The 22,201-nt window shown below is 41.0% G+C and overlaps 1 protein-coding gene across 10 annotated transcripts in view; it reads right to left on the minus strand.

Moving 5' to 3' along the window:
- gpatch8 (G patch domain containing 8) overlaps nt 1-21,878 on the minus strand; it is a 28,672-nt gene extending 6,794 nt beyond the window's left edge. Inside the window, exons 1-7 of one of the 10 annotated variants that reach the window (XM_067571361.1) lie at nt 21,726-21,765; nt 17,470-17,547; nt 16,479-16,514; nt 12,653-12,671; nt 9,292-9,364; nt 3,078-3,119; nt 598-665 (exon numbers count right to left, since the gene is read on the minus strand). In XM_067571361.1, coding sequence (XP_067427462.1) covers nt 598-624 — 27 coding nt within the window. In that variant the 5' untranslated portion in view covers nt 625-665; nt 3,078-3,119; nt 9,292-9,364; ... (2 more) ...; nt 17,470-17,547; nt 21,726-21,765. The other 9 variants (XM_067571363.1, XM_067571360.1, XM_067571358.1 and 6 more) reach the window with 9 other exon arrangements.
- Nucleotides 21,879-22,201: the final 323 nt, after the last annotated feature.

The following is a 22,201-nucleotide window of genomic DNA, read 5'->3' on the forward strand; positions in this document are numbered from 1 at the left end:
TTGTGAAGCGTGATTGATAACTTCTGAGAATGCTTTCACTGCTCCGCGATCTAACGCTGCTGAGTTTTACATGACTCCAGCTGAAACTTGGCACCTGGCCCTGCGCATGGTGCTCTTAGGATCATGTTTGTAGTTTCTGCCCTGGAAATAGATTTAAAGATTCTTCCAGAGGCTGTCTGAAAGCTTCACCTCCTGTTCTGTGAGTGTGTGAAGCCAAGTGTCCTGCTGTAACTCCTGGTTGTTTCCACTGATCATTGATGGTGCTCACACTTCACCAGTGCGGCTCTATCCCAGTTCCATGCTCAAAACCACTGAGCTCTTCAATATTATTCCTACTACCTAGTTGTGTTACGACATGACGCCTTGACTTTGTTCTTTATTTCAGCAATACGAGGTTCAAAGATGATTACATTAAGGTTTAAAGATTATAGTGAGGAGATCTCAACCAAGAATTGGATTTGGTCCAATAGCAAAAGAGCAGGTTTGTCAAAATGCCTTTAACCACTGCTGGACACTCAGTGTGCTGAGCTATTACATGTCCTCATCAAATACAACATACAAACAAGTGTAGGGTATAAAATAAACAAAGCATCTTACCTCCATCTCCATTCTTCCCATCCCCATGACATCATATTTGAGGATGATGGGCACAGGGTCGGTGCGTCCTGAGGGAAAAGAGACAGAGAGATGACTAGGTGAGTTTTTGAAACTGAGAAGGAGGGCCAGCTCGGAGACAGCCTGCTTTTAGAGCATAGGGTGCTGGGGTTAGAGAAATTTGCCTTTAAGTGCAAAGAGACCAGAAAGCTACAGTGAACCAAACACCAGCCATTCTCACAGCTTACTGCAGCCACTAAGTTCAGATTTATCTAGACTTCCTGTTACATTTTTGACCAGGCTGCTGATTTGGATTTTGAATGAGTCAAATTTTTTTGCACCTATTATATCCTGGTGGATTAAATGAAGTCAAGGGCATCAGGGTCATTGATATGTCTTGCTAGAGAAAACCAATCTGTTTCTATATCTATCACGTTTTAATGTCGTTGTGCTGTCAATGCCAACAACCCCTCCTCCACCCGTTCACTGCTGCAGTCCTGTTAAACCAGAATGCCAAGTTTATCAAGGACGCTACAGCTTGAGGGACTGCATGTGGTGTGTGTGTGTGTGTGTGTGTGTGTGTGTGTGTGTGTGTAGGGAGTTGCAACAGGCCTGCGCAGCTGCTGCCACTGCTCACTGAGCGACACTGCGACACTCTCCATGGAGGAGAACAAAGCCTCTCAATATTATCTAAGGCCTATTGCATCATCTCTTTCTGAACTGTATGCAGTCTGGCTGACCCTTGAAAGCCCCTTTCACTGTCCTGAGGTCCAAATCTGGTCCCTTGTCCCAGGCCCCTTTCCTCATCATGACTGCAGCTGAAAGATTATTTTCTTCTATCTACTTAAGCTATGTTACGTAAGCTGTGAAAAGAGCTAGATCAGAAGGAAATTAACTGTAGAAAAATAAACAAACCAAAGACAACCAAAAACAAAACAGAATGAAACATTAAAAAAAAAGATATAAAATATATAAAAATCAAAACTACTTTGGAGATTGACACAGAATTGCTTAATCCACTCATAATCAGCCAAACAAAGCAGAGAGAAAGACAGTAAAAATTAAAAAAGGACACAAGCACTGAACTACAGCAGAGTGACGTCACAGGCCAGGTATCGCCATGGTGACAGTGCAAGGGATGGGGATACTTACCTGGTAAAACATGGGTATGGGTAGAAGGAGAAGGGAGGACAGACAGACAGATAGACAGGGGAATCTCAAAACAAAAGGCATAAAAAGAATTTGGACTAGTCTGCTGCTCCTGTTGCCAGCCAGATACAATAATCGATCTTACTGATAGTGATTATCAATTCAGTTTGGTTTCAGTTTTTTCCTCACACATAATCAAGTGTTTTTTTTTTTTTTTTCTCAATGAATCAATTTTACATGTATACCATTGGGCATATGGAATAGCTACAGGCACTGGGTTTGGGAATGTACAATCCCAGTGTCGTTGTTGTGAGACTTTTAATTAAAAACTCCAAATTAAGGGGCTTCTCTTACAAACAACCCAGAATTCTAATACTAATGCATTTCCACTGTCTTGCAAAAGTAATACTTTGAGCCAAAAAGAGCCCAGAGACAACATGCATAATGTATTAAATACTAATGCATTTCAAGGCTTTTGGCTTTCCCTAGAATATGAATTTATTAATTTAAAACTGTAGGCGTAGCTACTCCCTGAGACATTCTTACCTTCCTGGACAGAGGAGGGTAAGAATATATATATTTATGTAAATATCTGAGTCATTCCTGTGATTTTCTTGAGTAATTTAGTCATCACAGCCCAATGACATATTAATTCTGAAATCATAGATGCATGGGCATTGTAACATATAATGGCCTGCCTGGACTCCCAGTCCCACTGCAGTGTCTGTCAGCGGGGTGGGTTTTTTAAACTCAAAACCTGACTCTGATTGCGTTACTGTGCAGGCCTTAATCCATCGAGGAAATGGGAGCAGAGGACTGATTGTGTGATATCTCGATCACAAGACTATCTACTGATAAACATGTGTGTTCATGCTCTTTGCCTGACAGCGGTAGGGAAGTGAAACCAAAACAGGGTTGGTCTGTTAAGCCAGACCACTGCAGTGGTCTGTCTGAATGGAGTCACAAGCCAGGCCCAGAATTAAAGATTAATGAACAATTACAGTCATCCCAAACCTATCACCAATCTTTAAAAACACAGTGACAATACTTCCACATTACCCATTCCAGTGGAAAAGAAAGGGACCAGACAAAAACAATGTGCATCTAAAATCACAGGGTGTGAATCACAAGGTTTAAAAAAACTGAAAACAAACAAAATGACAATGTTCTAAGAGTAATACATATGCATGATAATATACAAGCAGCAGAATGAGGACTAATACAGGGAGAATTGAAAGCCTATGTAGCATTGGTGCTCTGATGACAGGAAAATGAAAATGGGAGAAATTAAAAACAAAATAAACAATTCAATTGGGGGATAAAATAACATTTACCACTAAGTTTACCATCAGCACAACATGGGCAGGATCAAATCGCTGTAAAAAAGAAACACCAATTGGTTAAGCAGGAAGATTGAGGCACATAGAGAAGGGAGGGTGGGGTTGGGAGTGTGGTTGTGGGGTTTAGGGGGGTTCATTACCAGAGGGGCTTCAGTGTGTCACCCCCCCACCCCCCTCATCCCTTCACTCAAGGGCTAGGTGCTTACAGGGATTTGCTCTCACCACTCTCTCCCAACCTCTCGTCCCAGTCCCCAGGCTCCTAGTCTGGTTTCATCTTTCTCTCTCAACCAGAATATGCCCCAAAAGGTACCAGACTACCACCCCTAACAAAAGTATGCCAAAAGTCCTGTATCCCTGTGTCACTTTCACCTTAGCCAAGCAGGACGAAATTTGAAACCCCATCAGATAAAGTACTTTTGGAGGAGCTGTTACTGGGTGAGGGAATGATTTTAAAAACTGCTGAGTCTTAAGGCTTATCAACTCTGACAGGTAAAGGGAAAAAAAAAAAGAAGCATACTGTCTATCAAGAGCTGCTTTGGTCACGAATCAAAAGTAACATCTACTTTTGAAGTGTCTGGTACAGAGAAATGATTGTGGCTTTTTTAAACATGTGGTCAAATATCTAGACTGAGATGACAGATGCCTCTAGGGACAACCACCATTTTCCCCCTTTGAGCTTTTTGCCTCGCTGAAGCTTGTCAGCCCAGTTAGCAAATCTCCCTGAGATTCTTTCATTTCCTCACTAGCCTACAGCCAGCAAGCTCGTTTTTTGGGATGTGCTTAACCCCGGAACAGTGAACACATGACACACATAAAATGTACCTGAGGAAATAGCCAGCAAGGCTTTGAGCAGTGCTTAGAGCGGGTTCTGCATTGCTATGGAACAGCAATTTTTTTTTTTCTTTAACCAAAGTACACTTAAAAATGTGAACTGTGCACCCGACTGGAGTGTTACATTTCACTCTATCATGTGAAACCACCTTCAGTGTATTACCTCCAACACTGCTTAAAGCCCCAGGTGAGTGTGACAGTTTGAGGCAGGCAGGAGTGCACCTCTGGGACAAAACATGCTGTGCAGGAGGGGCAAAGAAAGAGGGGGAGGATGGGAGCGTGTAACCATGGGGACAGAGACATTCGGGGTGTAGAGGGGTGGTGAGGTTTTCCCTGTAAGTTGACTCTATGGCCCGGTCAGTAACAGACATACACACACACACACATATCTCAGTCCCACATAATGACCACACACACACACACATACACAAGTTTCACAGGTTTGGAGGTTGAAACAGGCAAACAAGCAGAGGGGGAAAACTTGTCTACTCTGCAAGCCATTCAAAGTCTGAGCCGTGGTTACAGCCAATCAGATACCCGACAGCAGCCACGGAAACTCAAAGAGGAAAAAAAAAATCTAAAATACGTGGAGATGATGATTCTAAGGGATGTGATGGAATCACGGCTTCCTAAATCTACCTTGATTTCAAATGGATTTTTTTGTTCTTTGTTCAAATCGAAGCACTTTTACTCTTGAGCAGATTGAAATAAAGGTTTAGTGATTATGAAGCAAAGAGGAGGAAGCTGATAGAGGCCATTAGCCTACAGTACACTGTAAAAGGGGTGTTACATTGAGGTCAACTGCCGAGTGGGAGAAAGAAAACACACCCACACACACACACATACTGACATACAGAGGGGATCCAACAAACCTTACCTAAAAAGGGGCAAAAAGGACAAAAGAAGAATAAGAACAAAGTCAATACAGTGAAAAACTTAAAAAGGGGACACAATGCTTTCACTTCAAAATTCAATAACCTTCTCTTCTGTCAAGTAGGACAGGAAAGGAGAGTAAGATTATAATGATTATCCAGCAGACTTCAATGTGATGCAATGGTGCAATTGTGTTGCAAGTCTACTCCTAAGTACATTAGCAAATTTGAAAGCAGATAGTGGGCTCAAACACTGGGCCGTTAATTCCTACACAACAACTGGACACACTTTGCCGCAGTCTCATCTGCCCACAAAGCAGGATGCTTACATAACCACACATCAGTGATGCCAGCGGCAAAAAACAAGAGCACAGTCAGCCCCTGCAACTTGTTCTCTCCTCCACACAAAGCACACATCCTTATCACGTTAAATAGATTGGTATTCAGCTGTTAAAGGCCAGATGGAAATAAACAACGGACACTAAATGCTAAGCTCAGGAATTGCTGCTATGTTGTTCGCCTTCATACACTTGACAGCCTGCCCAGAATGCAGCAGCTTCCTTGTCTACTCTGGTCCCTGGCTATGGTCCGGCTGAGAATACCTATTAGACGACACAGTGAATGAAGGCCATATATGTACATGCACAAGAGGTGCAAGGGCAGCACAGGCGAAGCTCAACGACCAGTCATGAGATCAGTGTGTCTCTGGAAGCGAACCAATACAAACAATGTATATTTTAATGTCTAAATGTCAGACCGCGATACATCATGGCTCTTCAGTCAGACACAGATAGTCAACAGTTAAGATAACAATGATTTATATCCATATCTGTCTGTAAGAGCTGTAATTTCCAAATGAATCTGATAACAACATGTATATGTGAAAATGACAAGTGCTTTCAAGTTGTTTGTGAAAAGTTCTCCAAACATACTAAAACACCAAGTAAGGGCTACATTCTCTTGTTCCTCTCCGTCTTTTGATGGGTAAACAACATTCAGCATCACAGCCGTCGTCTGGTAACGCAGACACAGCCTGGTTAAACAGGTTTAACCTCCTTTCTGTTACCAACCGGGGCCTCATTTATAACCATTGTGTACAACGCTTGAAAGATACGTGCGTCATTTCCCACAAAAAAAGTTGGGATTTATAAATACAAACTTGATGGGAGAATGTGCGCACCTGTACGGAAACTTTGTGCCATGCGTGCAAACGTTTTAGAGACAGGGGAAACTGGCGAAGCAGATGGTGAGGTGGTGAACTGAAGCCGGATTGTATAATGATTCCTCACACACATTTAATTTCACTTCATATCAAATGTTAATTATAAATCCACTTTATTATAAACATAGAAGCCATCAGTGTTACTCCTGCTCGTGCTAGTAAGCCATAATTATTCCATAAGTACCTTTCAATGTTAAAAAGATACAAGCCAACTCAAATCTTACCCCATTAGATCTGTAATATAATACTGAATTTGAAACATTGAGCTCAATGTGCTGTCTCACCATCACATTCCCAAACCCCAGAGAGCAGAGGAGAGGGCCTGCCTGTAGAGTGCTCACACTCACATGGTCAGTTGTGGAGCAGCACAGCTGCTGAAACACGAGGATGATGCCAGGATGTGGCAGGTGGCAAGAAAGTCTGGCTCTCCTTTCCCCGATATTAAGCTTAAATATACTGATTCCTTTTCACCTCAACCACATTAACTAGCTGATTAAATTATCATCATCGGTTGTAGAAATCCAAGATTACAACAAATCATTTAAAAGAATTGGTGAACAGAGTGCTGATAGATTTTTGATAATATAATCTAATACAGTGCATATATCATCAAGCGCTCTGGAGACACTGCGGCAGCTGCCACAGACACTCGGCTTTCTCCAGTCACCTCACCCTGCACATCTTCACCACCTGCACTCATCTATGGATCATGTAAATTAGAGAAACACCTGTATACAGTGTTCATTGTATTTTAGATATTAAGTGTGTGGTCTCATCAGTCATGTATGTGTCTGTATACAGTAGATGCTTAACAAATTAAAAGCAGTAAGCTTCGGTGTCTCTGTGTCCCCATAAGTCCGTACACTGACAGTGTGCACCAACGTGCTTCTAGGCAACTCCATGTCTGACCATTTTGTTTAATTTCGTGAATTGGTTTCGTTTGTTGCGCCGACCGCATTACCAGCTGCTGCAGCCGTCAGCCTCTCGCACTTTCTTCAGTTTTTAAACACTGCTGCTGTTCTCCACAGGAACAACATGTACATAAATATTCATGAGGTGTTTTGCATTGCCCATTTATGGTTAACTGTGGGAGTTACAGGGGTGGGATATGAGTTTCGTCCACGTGTGCACATTTTCAAGTTGACTGTGATTTATGAAGGGGAAAATATGTGCATTCGTGCGTGCTCACAGTTTTATAAATCTGTTTATTTTTTTGGCGCACGCCACTTTTGGCTTTTGTGTGCACGTGCACTTTTTGGTATGGATCCTACGCACTCTTTTATAAATGAGGCCCCTGCTCTGTTTCTGATGTCAGAGAACCACACGAAGTTGAGATTCATATTCCCAGAAGCATCAACACGAGGAATGCACGGACTTGGTGGCAGTAATTTCAATAATCTAACTATGCTGCCTACAAATTGAGTTAAGCAGCACAAGTCTGGACACAAATAAGTCTGTATCTTATGATTTACATTCTGAATTTAAGTGACTCACTTCCTTAAATAGCTGTGCAAGGGTAAACTTGTCTATATTTTTGGGGTGGGTCAGTTTCTCAGAATGAGTGGTGCTTCTTGTTAAGATGCTGATACCAAGCATGACTGTTACTGCTGACTTAACTGGGAGGGCAAATTCCCTTGAGCAACAGTTGCAATTGTGCAAAAGAGAGAAATTAACATGTCAGAAGTAACTGCTGATGAGAAATGTCGAAATTAAAAACGGTAGATCTGGTGTTAAAAATGCTACAGACCCAGAGGATAGAAAGGAACATGGATGAGTAAACTAGACTAAATGCCAGAAGTCATGTGGAAAAACAAGCTCCATTCTTAGCAGACTGCAAAGGCCTAATTGGCCTGCCAGTGATGACATCACTCATGAACAATGATATACATCATCCTCTTTGGAGAGAGTACAGGGAAAGGGTGAGGCTATGGAGTGAGAGTTAAAGTAAGAAAGATAGGGGGAAAAAAAATATGAAGAAACTGATTAAGAGAGGAAAGAGGGTGAGGAGACAGGATGGGGCTCGGTAAAAACATGCCAGGGTTCTGCACCACTGCCTCTGAGCCTATGAGCACAGCCGGGTTGAACTAATAAGGTGCTGACGTCAGCCAGGACCAACCCACACATTCAGCTGTGTTCAGCCTGCTCCCTCTTACAGCAAGTCAATATCGACTAGGCCACCCAGTGACAGTTGTCTTCAGATAGTGAACCTCCTTAATGCAGCTTTCTACGTCTTACAAAATTAATGTGCAAAGCTTGACGATGTTTTCCATAGTACAGCTTTCACTACACTCAAAAATGACAATTCTCTGATGTTACAGTGCACACATTTTCAGAAAACACTACAGACAATCTTGTACCAAAAATGAATCTCAGAAGAACGAGACCAGTATTGAGATTCTTTTAAAACCTTAGGACACAATCCGAGCATCTCAAACCCAGACTCTCTGGTATACCTTGAGTCTGGATTGAGTCCAATTTCATTGCCACAGGGACTTGGTCTGTAATTGGAAAATACAACTAGCCCAGACAAGACCCGAGAACAGTCTTGTATTTTACTCATTAATTCAAGTGCTTTATGTTCAAGCAAAGAGGCTGCCATCTTGGATAGAGTTTGGGCAAACAAGTTTGCTGGCGCGAGTTTTCACACCTTCCCTGATGTGCGTCACTACCACAAAAGAAAATAAATTTCCCACCTTTGAAAGAGCAACAACATTTAGCTCCTGTAACCAAGATACAGCAATGTAAGATGATCAAAGCAGGGGTGCTGCACAAGATCTACAGAAAGTGAGAGACTTATGTGCTCTTAAGGCAACAAACAAACTGGCAATCCATAAGTACTTTTTTCCAAGCTGGTTAGCTGAAACAACTGGATGTGAACTAAACCGTGTTAGAAGGGGAAAAGTCCACTTCAAACTGAATTGCTGTAAACTAAATACATCACGGGAAGACAAGCACTATTCACTTCCATCTCCCAACCCTGCCTGAGGGTCCCTGCCTCAGTCTTCATCCATCACAAGGCCTCAGGAACTTTTTCCTCCTTCTTCAAGTTTGAGGGAACAGCAGCATGAGAGCGACAGGAATAACTGGAATGACGTTTAATCCATTTTACCCAGTAACAGACATAAAGAGAAGAGAGAAAGGATGTGAAGAAGAGAAAAGAAAACTAAATTTGCTGGTACCAAAAAACCTGGAAATATGAGGGGAAAGAGAAAATGATAGAAGATAGTGGCGAGTGCCACCAGCATACATTGAACATTAAGTGTACAGAGGAGTGAGTCCTTACCCTGCATGGTTTTGCCAAGCCCTTGCCCCAACTTCCAGCCATGTTTCTGAAGCAGCCGGTGCCCGATGTTATCCTAGCAGAGAGAACAGAGGAGAAAAAAACCAAAAATATTCCAATAATAAGAGGAGCTTTTCCCCGTGGGCATGGGTTCAAAAAAACAAATAAAAAACAAACAAACAAAATAAAAACAAAACAAAACACTCAGATCACGCTATCATCATCAGCACAACCACCACCACCATCACCATCATCATTATCGTCATCCACATCACCTATAGCGTGTAACATCAGTGTCTTCCAGCACAAGGAGTGGTAAGGGCGGTTGGGGGGTTGGGAGGGAGGAGAGGTTTGGAGACTGAGAGGACGAGTAGGTTTTCAACTATGATGAATACATGAGGCTATGTGTAGTCTGTAAAATACAGGATACCCTCCTACAGTAGGAGTGCAGTTTAAAAAAACCTTTTTAAGGCAAAAAGAAATTGAGCATGAGCGTTTATATATATATTTATATATATAAATATCTGTATTTTTTTTTTAGGATGATTAAGATAACACATCAAGTCACATCTACTAACTGAGAAGTTGAGAGGAGGAGGAGGAGGAAGGAGGAGGAGGAGGAGGAAGGAGAGGGCAATATATGTATCACACGCATACATATATGAACCGCTACAGAGCAAGATCTTAGTACACAAAGAAAAGTGACACAGAACAGGTATGGAAATCTTGCATTAACAAAACGAAGACCAGAAACTCCAAGCTTGCTGTGATTCCGTAACCATGACAAGGGGGAGCACCATGAAACATATGCAGCTGTCACAAAAAAAAAAAATAAAAATAAATATATATATATATATAGAGCGAGAGGAAGAGACAGAAGTGGAACTAGTGGGCCTTGGATTACCATTACAAGGCCCAGGGTAGACAGCATATGCATGTGTGAGGGAATATGTGGGTGTGCAGGTGAAGAGAGGGAGACAATGTGTGCATGTAGCCCCATTAGATATACTAGAAATAGCTATTGTGTGTGTTCTTAGACACCTCCAGCATCTCTGGTCTGGTCCCAACCACATTCACACTTTTGATTTTTATAGCCATTATTAGAAAAAAAATAAATGAATGTGTTTGTGTGCCTCTAATTTGATCATTCTCATAGATATCATTAGTATTAATAAACTAGAAAATATACTTTACAGACTAGATGGCCTTTACCAAAATGCAAGGTAATGGTGAGCTAGCATAAATGTACTTACAAGTGGCTTTATAACGAGCTCATTAGAAGATTTTCACAGTGTATCCCTAAAAGTGTGCGATTGCAGTGAGGCCATCTACTTGTCTTTTAATACTAATGATTGCTATGACGAAAGTATGCAAACGTTGTTCAACAAGCAACGTGGACAAGATCAGGCAAATGATAATGAATCAAAGACGCCTGAGAGAAGTGTGAGAACACGCACAACAGGAATTCCTAACACACTGTAGGGGCCAAATGTGCATGTCTGAGACCGTTATATCACTAGTATGGGTCAGCAAGAAAAACAAAAACATTAAGTGAAATGCAAGACCATCCCACCACTACACACTACAGTACATCCTCAAGCACAAATAAACAGGAAACAATGAGATTTCTTAATAAGCAGTGTTTTTCTGTTGTGATTATGACTATTCCAAGCTTGTCTAACATTCACCAGAGTGCTGCATTCTATCAAAAAACATACAAACCAAACAAACAAAAAAAAAAAAAAGGATATTTATAATCACAAAGAGATTGACATCAACTTTCACAAACAGAAGGTGAAGAGGTTGAAACAAAAAACAGAAAAAAAAAAACTGCATGCAGCTTTTTGTTAAAGAGCTTTAACAAAAAGAATCGTCGGTGTTAGTAGCGCACTGTGAATGGTACACATACAGAGGGGTGGGGCGGGCTGGGGGTGGAGGGCGGGTTAAACAGAACTCCAACTGTGTTAGTCTCAGGTGGATCAGGCACAGAGAAGAAGGTGATGGCTCAACAGGGCTCAATTAGTTCGATTTTTTTTTTTTTTTTTTTTTTTTTTTGGAAAAAGAGGAGGTCAGGACAGGGGGGGGCAGAACAGAGCAGGCTGAGCCATGGTGTGGATGAGTTTCTAGGGTGGTGGAGGTGAGCTGGGCTTGTATGGGTTAGTGCATGTGAAGGGGAGTGGTAGTCACACACACAGCACACACTGCATCTCCGCCCACAAGATCTCAATTGGCATACATTTGGCGTAATCCTTTTCTCAACCACTATTGGTATTTCAGAGCAACCTGTTGCCTTCTTTTTTCCTTATTTATTATTTCCAAAAGAAAAAAAAAACTAAATTGTAAAAACCGTTTAAAGCCACCATGACTAAAATAAATATATCCGACACATCTTGCTGGTGTTTGCCTGCAATACCCGAGAGAGAGGCTAAACTGCACCACTTCCTGTTTTTGTTAGGGTTTTGATATTTTCTCTTCCATTTCATGGATGTGTGAGCTGCGCTTACTCTGTGCGACTGTCAGATCCCTTCCGCTGTGGGATGAGATAAGACAGGAATCTCTGCTAGGCCTCACATGGTAGGAAGAGAACTGGAGACAGCTTGCTTATATCAACTCACAACTAGGACATTTAAAGGCTACATTAACATGCCATCGGTGTGTAGAACATGTTCCTGCCTCGCAGGTCCTGGACATGTCCGAGGATACAGAATTCGAGGCTGTGTGGAGTGTCTTTCCTCCCGCTTGGTGGACAACATGTCCTCCGACAGGGAAACACTGCAGAATTTGCTGCAGTGAACACCTCCCCTCCCACCGACATCGGGCATGCTTCTGTCCCTTACTGCAGTATTATGGTGCAACAATACTACACATGAACATTGATATTGATTTGGGGGATTAAGCTGATATCTGAGGCTTGGAGCAAGAGAGAAAATAAAATGCACCCTAAGCTAGTAGCCTAAGAAATAAACTCTTGCTCAGGCTCTACACAATTCCTGTCAGCTGGTTTGTTTTAGTCAGAAGTCCCACTGAGGGCTGGACATTGAAATGTAACAAACATAAGCCTACCTACCTTAAAATTAAACGTGTGTCCTCTCAAATACCCTTCACATTTCGAATTTTCTCTCGGATTTGAAAACAAAATAAAAACAGGAAGGGCAGGTTGGATGAGGCACCGGTCGCAACTGCTGACACTAATAAAGAGATTAGTTCAAAATGGGCTCAGCAAAGGTTAGAGGGCGGAGATGAGGTGCAGACTGCGTGTTAACAACAGATGAGTGCACCAAAAGAATAGACAGACAGACGGATGAAAGCAAAGACGGCGAGTCCAACAGCAGTGCAAGTGGAGTGAAGGCATTTCCATACGAACCTGGCTTTAAAATACTGGGCTGTCAAAAAAACAGTCACACGTGACACAACGTAAGAAACCGGCCAAACGCTTTCAACTGCAATTCTGCTAGCTTCTCTAGTTCTTAAAAATGCAAATCTCTCTCTGCTTTTTAAACAAACATAATACTGTATACAAACAGAAAAGGTAGGCATGTCAATAAATCCACCAACTGACTGTTAATACAGGAGAAAGAAAAATAGAAAATGTTATCCAAACAAAAGAGATCTACAAAAGGGGGTGTTTTTAAAGTGTGCATTGTGCTGTCATCGGCACAGTGCATGGCAAAAGATATGGGAGAGGGAAGTGATATGCAGGGGACCCCACCTAGAGGCCTCAGAGTATGAAGGAGTCTTCGGTCTATGCAGTCATTTATATGTGTAGAGTATGGATGGTGTGTGTGTCCATGTCTAGGTATGAGAAATCGCTCTGGTTCAGATTACTCTGGGTTTTCCAGAGGAGTTATCATTTTAATCACTCAAGAGGATATAACACAGAACAGGCATACTAATCCATATAAGTGACCAAATGAAACTATACTAAATCAAACCCTCATATTTAATTCAATTGTCCTTAGATGACTGTTCTCAACAACTGATCTGAGATTTTGCACATTCGGAAAAGAAAACTGAGAAAAGACCCTTAAGGGATATATGTCTTACAAAAAGTGGGCTGCTGCAGATAAGTCATCCTCCTCTCTTGTGACCCTATTGAATGTCTTTTGGCAAGTGCTGGTGGTGGAAAAAAGTCTGCTGTTTGTTGCTCCTTATTAACTCTTGCAGCTCCACGTGTTTGGTGCTCTGTAAATTCATGGCCAAGTCTTGGCCGCTGAGGGTGTGACTAAACGGAAACAACTGTCTTGATGCATTAAGAGTGAAAATACTAAAAACAGAAGGAATCCTACTACCCAGTAAAACGGAGGTTAGTGTAGATGTGTCAAAGTGATTATGGAGGGATTAAATCAGCTACGTGATGGGGGGGGGAAATCATAAAACAGCAGAGTCCAATTAATATAAAGTTGAAAGTATAGTAATTTAACATACATACTTACCTCATAATTCATCAACTGGAAGTTTAGCAAAGTTAAGTAAAGACACTGAAGGCCAAAGGTTGAGGAAGTCTCCAACATTTTTGAACAGAGATTTGCAGTCCATTTGAGATTTAAATTAGGTGGAAGCAGTCAGCAAAAATTGTTGACTCGTTTACAGATTATTTTGGGGCTTGGTTATTGTTGTTTTTTAAAAAATCCCTAATATTCCTCTATTTCTGACTTCAAAAACAGTTTGAGGGCCTCAGCAATGACCTTGAACTCATTACCCCTGCTGCTCACTGAGTTAGGACTAATGCTAAATGGGAGAGCCTGTGTTTGTTGTAAAAAAAAAAAAGAAAAAAAAGAAAAAAAAAGTGGGTCAGGATTTCTAAAGTGTTGGGTTTGACCTTGTTCGTCTTCTCACCTAATAGGTGATAATAGTCAGTTTACAGGGATAAACAGCTGTGTCAAATTAGATCTGGCTATAATGCAAAAGGCCACACACTTCATCGACCAGAATTGACAGCTCATGTGTTCAAGATTCAGTTACAGTTAATTCACTAACACTTTGCCATTTAACTGTATGTAGCCAAAGTCCTAACGTGCCTCATTTACTGTATTAGATATATTTAAGGATGAAAATATTTTTTAAAATCTTTATACTAGGAAATTAATATTTCTGCAGCCTGTATACATGTGTTTATTAGATTAGCAGCGTCTATATTTGTTTTCTGTGGCTCTGAGGCTGCCCGCTGCATATCGCTCTGGGACGGGGGGGGACAGGTAAGGGGAGGAGGGAGGAGGGGGGGGGTGGTTTGAGGACTGGAAGGGGGCAGGAGACGTGGGAGGAATGAGTCTGGGAGGAAAACTGTAGTAGTGATTAGGACAGAATGTTGAGAGGAAATAGTACTGAATGCTACCAAGTTAACACATGCAATGCAAAAACAATGTTAGAGAGAAAGAGCAAAGACCAAAGGGGAAAGACAGAAAGAGAAAAAAGATCCCAATAAAGTACCACAGACCTCTAGCTGCCTATAGATCACACACAATAAGTGGCAGGGGAGGGGCTCCGAGAAGCTGGGCCGAAGCATTCACTGACAGCTCCAAAATATAACAACAACGCCACAAATCCTACCACCTTAGAGGGGAAGGCAGGGACAGACCTGCGTACCCAAAAAACATGGTTACACACTGTATGCCAGGTTATGCATTTTACCATTTAAAATAACATGTGAGGTATTCATTTAAGTGTACGTATAAAACATATTTTGAGGCCTAGCGGGTAGGAACTTGTGCTATGAAATCATGCCTTATGTCACAACAGGTGTTAACAAATTCACTTAGATGAAAAAACAAAAAGTCTGGCTGCTTTTTTTTTTTTTTTTTTGGGTGTGCACTTTCGAAACATCAAGTGTGTAAGTATTAGCACTGATGACTAAGTGACAGTTGACAGCCCCTCTAATGTGGCCATTTTTTCCATGGATGTGTGAAGAACTGTGTGATGCTGCAGCGCAGCCCTCAGCGCCCCTCCACAAATAATAGCGCAGGAGCAAAAAGAGCCACTCAAGCCAGGTGAGCAGGCCACCTCTCTCCCTTTCTTTTCTCCCTCTCCACCTCCCACACACAACGGGATGTTTGTGCGCCTGTGAGAAAGTGCGTCATACCTAAAACTCGTCCAGAATAAAAAAAAATAAAAAAAATTTTTTTAATGTTCTTGGTTCACTAGATTCTGATATGGAAAACACATGTTGAGGCTACAAATAATGTTCATACATATGGGGAAATAAGAAAAACATATGTAAATGGTGCCTTTACTTTCCAGAAGGACATGAATATCACCTTGGTCAACAATGACTGAATTTCCTCCTGCTGCTGCTCAAAAAACTCAAAATGGTAAATTGGTAACATTCATTGGTAGCCTACAGCTCTTTTCATTGATATAACAATGAGGTGGCCTTTTCTAAAGTACCCTGCATGTTAAGCTTATCTAATTTATCCTCCAGAAAATCCAGTTAACTGCATAGAACTATTATGTTTCATGTTTGGAATGAGTTATTTGTTATTAATTTGTTATTTTGTTTTATTTATAATACTAAGAATTCACTTGTTTTAACTCATGAGTCCAATATCTGTAAAAATAGTATATATAGCTTTTATAAAGGATAAACGCCCGTTTTGTATGTTATAAAAGATTAATGATTAATCAATTATTGGTCATTTACATAGCTTACGACTGATAAAGGGAACTGAAATTTGCATGCCTGTTAGATATGCATGAATGTTCAATATATCTATTTCAGACCAGGGAAAAAAAAACCCAATAAGCACACCATTATTTTGATGTTCCTATCTGATTGGCTCACAAAGCAAATGTATAATATTGAGGAGAGATGGCCTGTGACACTGTGGAGCTAAGAGGAGTTCGGGCCTGCTCACCACAATGCTTCAGAGACAGAAGAGGGGATGGAGAGAGTTGGAAAGACAGAAAGGAGAGAGCTGCCTGCGCTATTATCTATGTGCCTCTTCAGCGAAAAATGCAGTCCCAGTTGCACAAGCACCATGCCAGCACAGAATGACAGAGGGTACTGTACACCGAATCACTGTGTAGTAGGGAGGGAGCAAGATAGAAATAGAGAGAGAGAGAGAGAGCGAAAGAGAGAGAGAGAATAGATATAGAGTGTAACAGAAGTGAAACAGAAAGAGAGAGAAAGACAGTCAGAGAAGCGTTACAAGGACCCTAAAGATAGGAGTAAGAAAGCAGAGCGTGCAAATACAAACCGGGTCATTGCTGCTTAGCTAATAGGGGCCAATTCGCTGCAGGAGAGAAATGTCGAACACCCCAAGTTGTGTACAATAAGATAACTGTCCTATAGACACAAACATAAATTCTAAGCTACATACACACACACTCACTCAAACACAAATGTAGCCATTCATACCATCTAATGTGCACTCTCTTGTTTTCTAAATGGAGTGGAATAAGCACTGCCGATATCTAATAAATATAATTTGGGCACTGCAATAAAAATCTAATCTACTTTAAACTGTAAACTCTACCTGATCGAGCCGGTTTTAACTCCAAATCTTCTCTGCAAACATCTATTGTGTTTTTCTCATGTAAAAAGGGCCCCATTTATGATCCCCCTCCCTCCCCTCCAAAATAACTTTTGAATCAAAGAGTAGTTGAATAGGTAGATCACCGAAGGATCATAGAAATATAACACTACAAGGCTCAGTACACCAAAGCAGCTTTATCAAATAGCCCTGAATAAAATCTGGTCATAACCAAATCTGTTGTTTTCTTCTGAATGAGTTTAAAATGAATAAACAGCTAGAGTATTTAAGAGAGCAGTCGTTAACGACAGTGCTTTATCCACTCCATACTTTCAGTGTCATCTCATCTCATAGTGCAAAGATGACAAACAATGACTAATGGGAGACTGATACAAAAAATCAAACATTTATCTGTAAGCTTTATGTAAAAAACAGGAAGATCTAGCATATACATCATAATTTTTAAACTGTCACACAGGAAATGGAATAGGCAGAGGACATGAGAAGTGGGAGGGACTTTTAAGGGTATTAATGGACACGAGACAAATGATTCTACAGGTTAGGTGGCAAAAATGTGTTCAAGAAAACACTGGATGCATCTACATGGACAGAATGAATGGAGTAAAAAAAGGTGTGGTTTTTTTTATTTCTCCCTGGACCAATCATCCATTCTCACAGCTGGTCCAATGGTGTGGGATGATGGATGCAGCCTTACCGATTCGATGGGCTTGTCCAGGGACGCCTGCTCCAGCTCCAACTGTCCCTCTTCATACTGGTCAAAGTGATTCCCACCCTGAGTGACACACATTTAAAAGCTTCTTTTAGAAATATATCCGGGAACAGTCTTGCTTGAGGCACCAAATACCATCAAAATCAGAGTTTATTTTCATCTCCAGCTTGCACGGTGCTGTCTCTCCAGGCAGCACTGTGCAAGCTGGCATGCCTCCTACCTGTCATTCACGCTGAATAATAATAATAATAATAATAGTCATACACATTAAATAATAGTCAATCACACAAACTGAATAGTAGGATTGGAATAATATTGTAGAGGGTATCCGCAGCACAAGTTAATGTCCATCAAGGGCCAAATTCAGCTCAACCAATGCTAAGTAGGTAAAGCTTTGCAACAAGTGATGTCATCCTTGAAGTAGACAAGTCTCAAAGTAAGTTTTATCATGTCATATCTTGAAAATCATCCCTAAATATGCTTTCTTGATAGTAATTAATTATAAGATTAAGATAAAACATACACAGTAACATACATGAAACATATACTGTTTAGTGTAATAGAGAAATACACAGTTTATCAATAATATATAAAAACATCTCCATAAGGTGCAAGTCAGACGCTAGGCTTCATGCACCAGAGGAAAAGGTTACACACAGCAGGTTCATGCTATGAGAAAGTTCACACTGTGTCGACACCGTTGTTGTCCGTTCCATTTTCAGGTCCTTTTTTTATTCAATTCAATCTGTGGTTGTTATTATTATCACTTATATATTTTAGTTAGCCCATGCTTCAGTTTCATAGCTATGGCTAAAAAACAGAACTTGACAGGGTTGGGCTCCGTTTCTTCATTTACTGGTAAATTTATTTCAAGCAGTGACAACAGCATATAGTGAGGTAAGACCATTTTCTTTGCTTATACCAACTGAGCATTTATATTTAAAGTCCATGCCCTGGGTGGGACAGAGAATGAGTGATGGACTTGCTGCCCTTACCAAAAGGAGTGTGTTTACAGAGCAGTTTCTGCTCTGAGACAGATGGCTTCCTCTCTTTAGCAGCAGAGGAGAGATGAAGGTCATGTTTGTGAGTCTGTTTTCTCCTGACCTTCACACTCACACCAGCAGAAAACAGAGAGATTCCAAAAAATTGTCCATCATATTATATTATTTAGTAGCTGTTTGCAGCTAAACAATAGGACATGTGTAGACATCTCTGACGTAACTATACAACATACAGAGATTTTATTACCCCAGTATAATTGAGGAATGGAACATACAGAAGGATATTTACTTTGCCTGTCTATCATTGAGGACTTGTGACATTGGAAGAACACTGTCTACAGCATTTTCTAATTATTTTGTGGAACTGTGAAGTAACGTTTCTGTAAAAAAAAAACACAATGCTAACATGGGCTGGGCCATGCAAGAGGCTTTACCCGCCACGTTCTCTGGGGAATCTGGCTTTGCAAAGATAAGCAACTGCTCAACCCAGCCTACAATAATGAGGTGATTTGATGCCACATTGGCAGTCATTAATTCTGATGAAACAGGACCCTGCATCAGCATGAGTGAGGCCAGGGGATTATGAGAAAGGGAGATGCCGTGGAAGAGGAAAGGATTTATTTATGAATAAATCGATGGCTCCCTGCTCTTCCCCCCCTCCATCTCTCTTCCTCCTGACCACTTAATATGCCATCAGCTCAGCCCCCACCCACCTCAACTGACTTCTTATTTTCATTGCCGCTTGCTTCCTCATTGCCCCTACTGTGGCACACAACACCGCAGCAATGTATAACATGGAAATGATCTTCGCTCTGCCCTCCGATGTGCATTACAAGAGTAAATTTCCATTTGTTCTACACAAGTGAAATAGATGCTTCTCTCCACACCGCCGCACATTAGGAAATGAGAGAGCTACTGCCGGCGAGCTCTGTGAACCCATATAAATTGCCTGATCTGTTTCTGCAAGTCCAGATTAGCCGCATGCTAAAGCACCGACGACAATGTAAATCAATAGAGCAGACGGGGCTGTTGGACTGGTTGCGCTGTAGATATTAGGTAGACCATCTGTGGGTGTTTCCTGCGCTGTGTTGCTCGGCAGCAGGCTTCAGTTCATGGAGTCATGGAGAAACTTTCTGAATACTGAGCATATGAATGCCTTCACAGCAGATCTCACACACAGAGATCCACTGTGTTGAGCTGGAGCTCCCCTCAACAGACTCATTCAGACCACACAGCCATTCACCTCTCACTAACAAAATAGCAGAATACTGAGTTCCCACTGGACACCAACACACAGAAGACAAAACACAAGCAATTTCACAAACCATCCCTTCCACACATGCTTAAACTTGTCCTGAGTCGCACTGCATGATGACTTGATATGCCTGATATACTGATATATTTGACGGTAACTATTTCGTCACAACATTGCTGCAGCGAATAGTTAAATACTTGTGAATTTCAGTACAACAAGAACAACAACAACAAAAAAACAAATGCACAAAGATGAGAAAAAGTAGAAAAGTTCTGAGCAGAGGCACCGAGTTTGGTCATCATTAATGGGACAAATCCATGTGTGAAAACATGGTACCCAGATGAATGTTTTGACAGGTAAATTAAATCTGAGCGTGATTGGGGGAGGCAAAACTGCTCCCAAAACTCTTTGCATTGGTGTCAGGATTGTTTTGCTTGACAAACACAGTTTATAGTTACTTTCTGACACATTAAGTTGCTTCCTAGCCAACATATGTAGCAGAGCGACACTTGGGGTTCAAGCTCCTGCAGTGGCTTTCCTCCACCCGCAAGTGTCTTTCTTAAGTGTTCTTCAGCAGGACACTAAATCCAAAATTAAAACATATGTCTGATAAAACTGTTGTTTGGGATTATACACATATGGCTATAGTCACTTCTACCAAACAACAGTCAATGAGTGGGAAGTTCTCAAGAAATGAAAACCAGTTATGCGGCTTTAAAAAAAAAAAAAAAAAAAAAAAAGGTGTTTACAGTGAATGACTGATTCTTTGTACAGCAGGGAGATTCTAATGAAATCTGTGGTTTACAAAAGTAATTACTATGATGAATGACAGCATGTTCATGATGACAAAAATATCAGGTGACAATCTATAAATATGGATTAAGATAATTCTGTAGTCCAGCCAGTAATGTTGTGTTTGTTTGGCTTTTACTGGGTGCGGTCATAAAGCAGGCAAGTAAAGACTAAAAGCTCATCTGTAGGTTGTTAAATTCAGCAAACAGCTTTGTCACTATTGTAATACATGCAGCGTAAAACCTGTCACAAAAATAGTTCAATCAATGTGTAGTAATGGGTTGTGTCTATTAATATAACTGATAAATAACTTCACACAACTACAGCAAAATAAGGAACTCTTATTGCCATCTCACTGTGGTCAGCCTACGTTGTTTCCATTTAAGATTGCATATTATTTGAATAAACAAACAAAATCCAGGTGGAGTAACTGGACCGACCAACGTCACAACAGCATAAACAACACTGAAATAGCATCATATTTACAAATGGAAAATGCAAATACACAAACAAGTTATACACTGTTTGATAAGGAGAAAAACAGAAGATTAATAACCTGAGACATGTCGCTAGATGTAGAAATCTATCTATAACTGCCTGCCGCGCACTTGTACGCTTTTGAATCGCTAGCAGATGTAAATTCGTGTAATGTCATTATCTGGACCAACAGATAGCAGACTGTAACTGGGTTATTTACAAAGTGCTAAATAGCGGGGATGGATGTGTTCTAGTTGTCTAAATGACACAGCTATTGCTTGCTAGTGCTACAATTCCCCTATGAGCGCAACTTAACAGTTAGCTATCTGCTAGCTAGCTATATATCGTTAGCATATGTCGATAAATAACCAAGGTCACTAAGTAGCTAGTTGGTGCTGAATATCTAGTGTGCTGTAGTATGGTGAAGGGGGTTAATGTAGCATGCATAGACTGTGTCACAGTCCGTAACCCATGATAGATGTCGCAGCCAAACACGGAGACGTAAGTTAAGGGAAATAAAATTCAGAAGAGCCGCAGTGCACTAGCGTTAGCCTGGCTAGCTTGCAGCGCTAGCGAGCGACATCTACGCCGAAATGCACGATGCTGTTTGCAATATGTATTTTCTGTCCCTGACGTTTTGAGCCGTGTTTATGTGCTAAAACGTCTGAGCATGGTCAAAATCGATTGCAAATATTCAACCGTATAGCACGCATTACCTGGAAATCACGCTCTTCGTTGAACCTAGAAAATCTGTCGGCCATTTTCTGAACACAGCAGCAGCTTCTCTGCTCGCTCCGTCTGTGTCCGACAGAAGCGCGCTGTGCGGAGGATGTGCACTTCACAAACGATTCACTCTCTGTGAATTGACCTTTCAGTTGTTACACTGTTACCCAGGCAATGTAGTGAGGCCATATTAAAAAACGAATGCCTGTAGTTAATCTGTATCCAGAGATAATTTGCATTTAAGCTTATTTGACTTTACACAAAGGTTTGTATTCAATCTTAATCTGCTGACAGAGCAGAAAATTTTATAGTAATAATAGTGATGGATGAGGGGATTTCAGGGGCGCCCTAAAAGTACATATTTCACTGTGTTTGATAGTTATTTAATTTGATTAATTGCACATTTGTGTGGAATTTGCACCAATTAAGTGATCTACAGTATCATTAATTTAAGCCCTGCATATTAGGT

This window comes from Thunnus thynnus, chromosome 17 (genome assembly GCF_963924715.1).
Source record: "Thunnus thynnus chromosome 17, fThuThy2.1, whole genome shotgun sequence".
Lineage (NCBI taxonomy): Eukaryota > Metazoa > Chordata > Actinopteri > Scombriformes > Scombridae > Thunnus > Thunnus thynnus.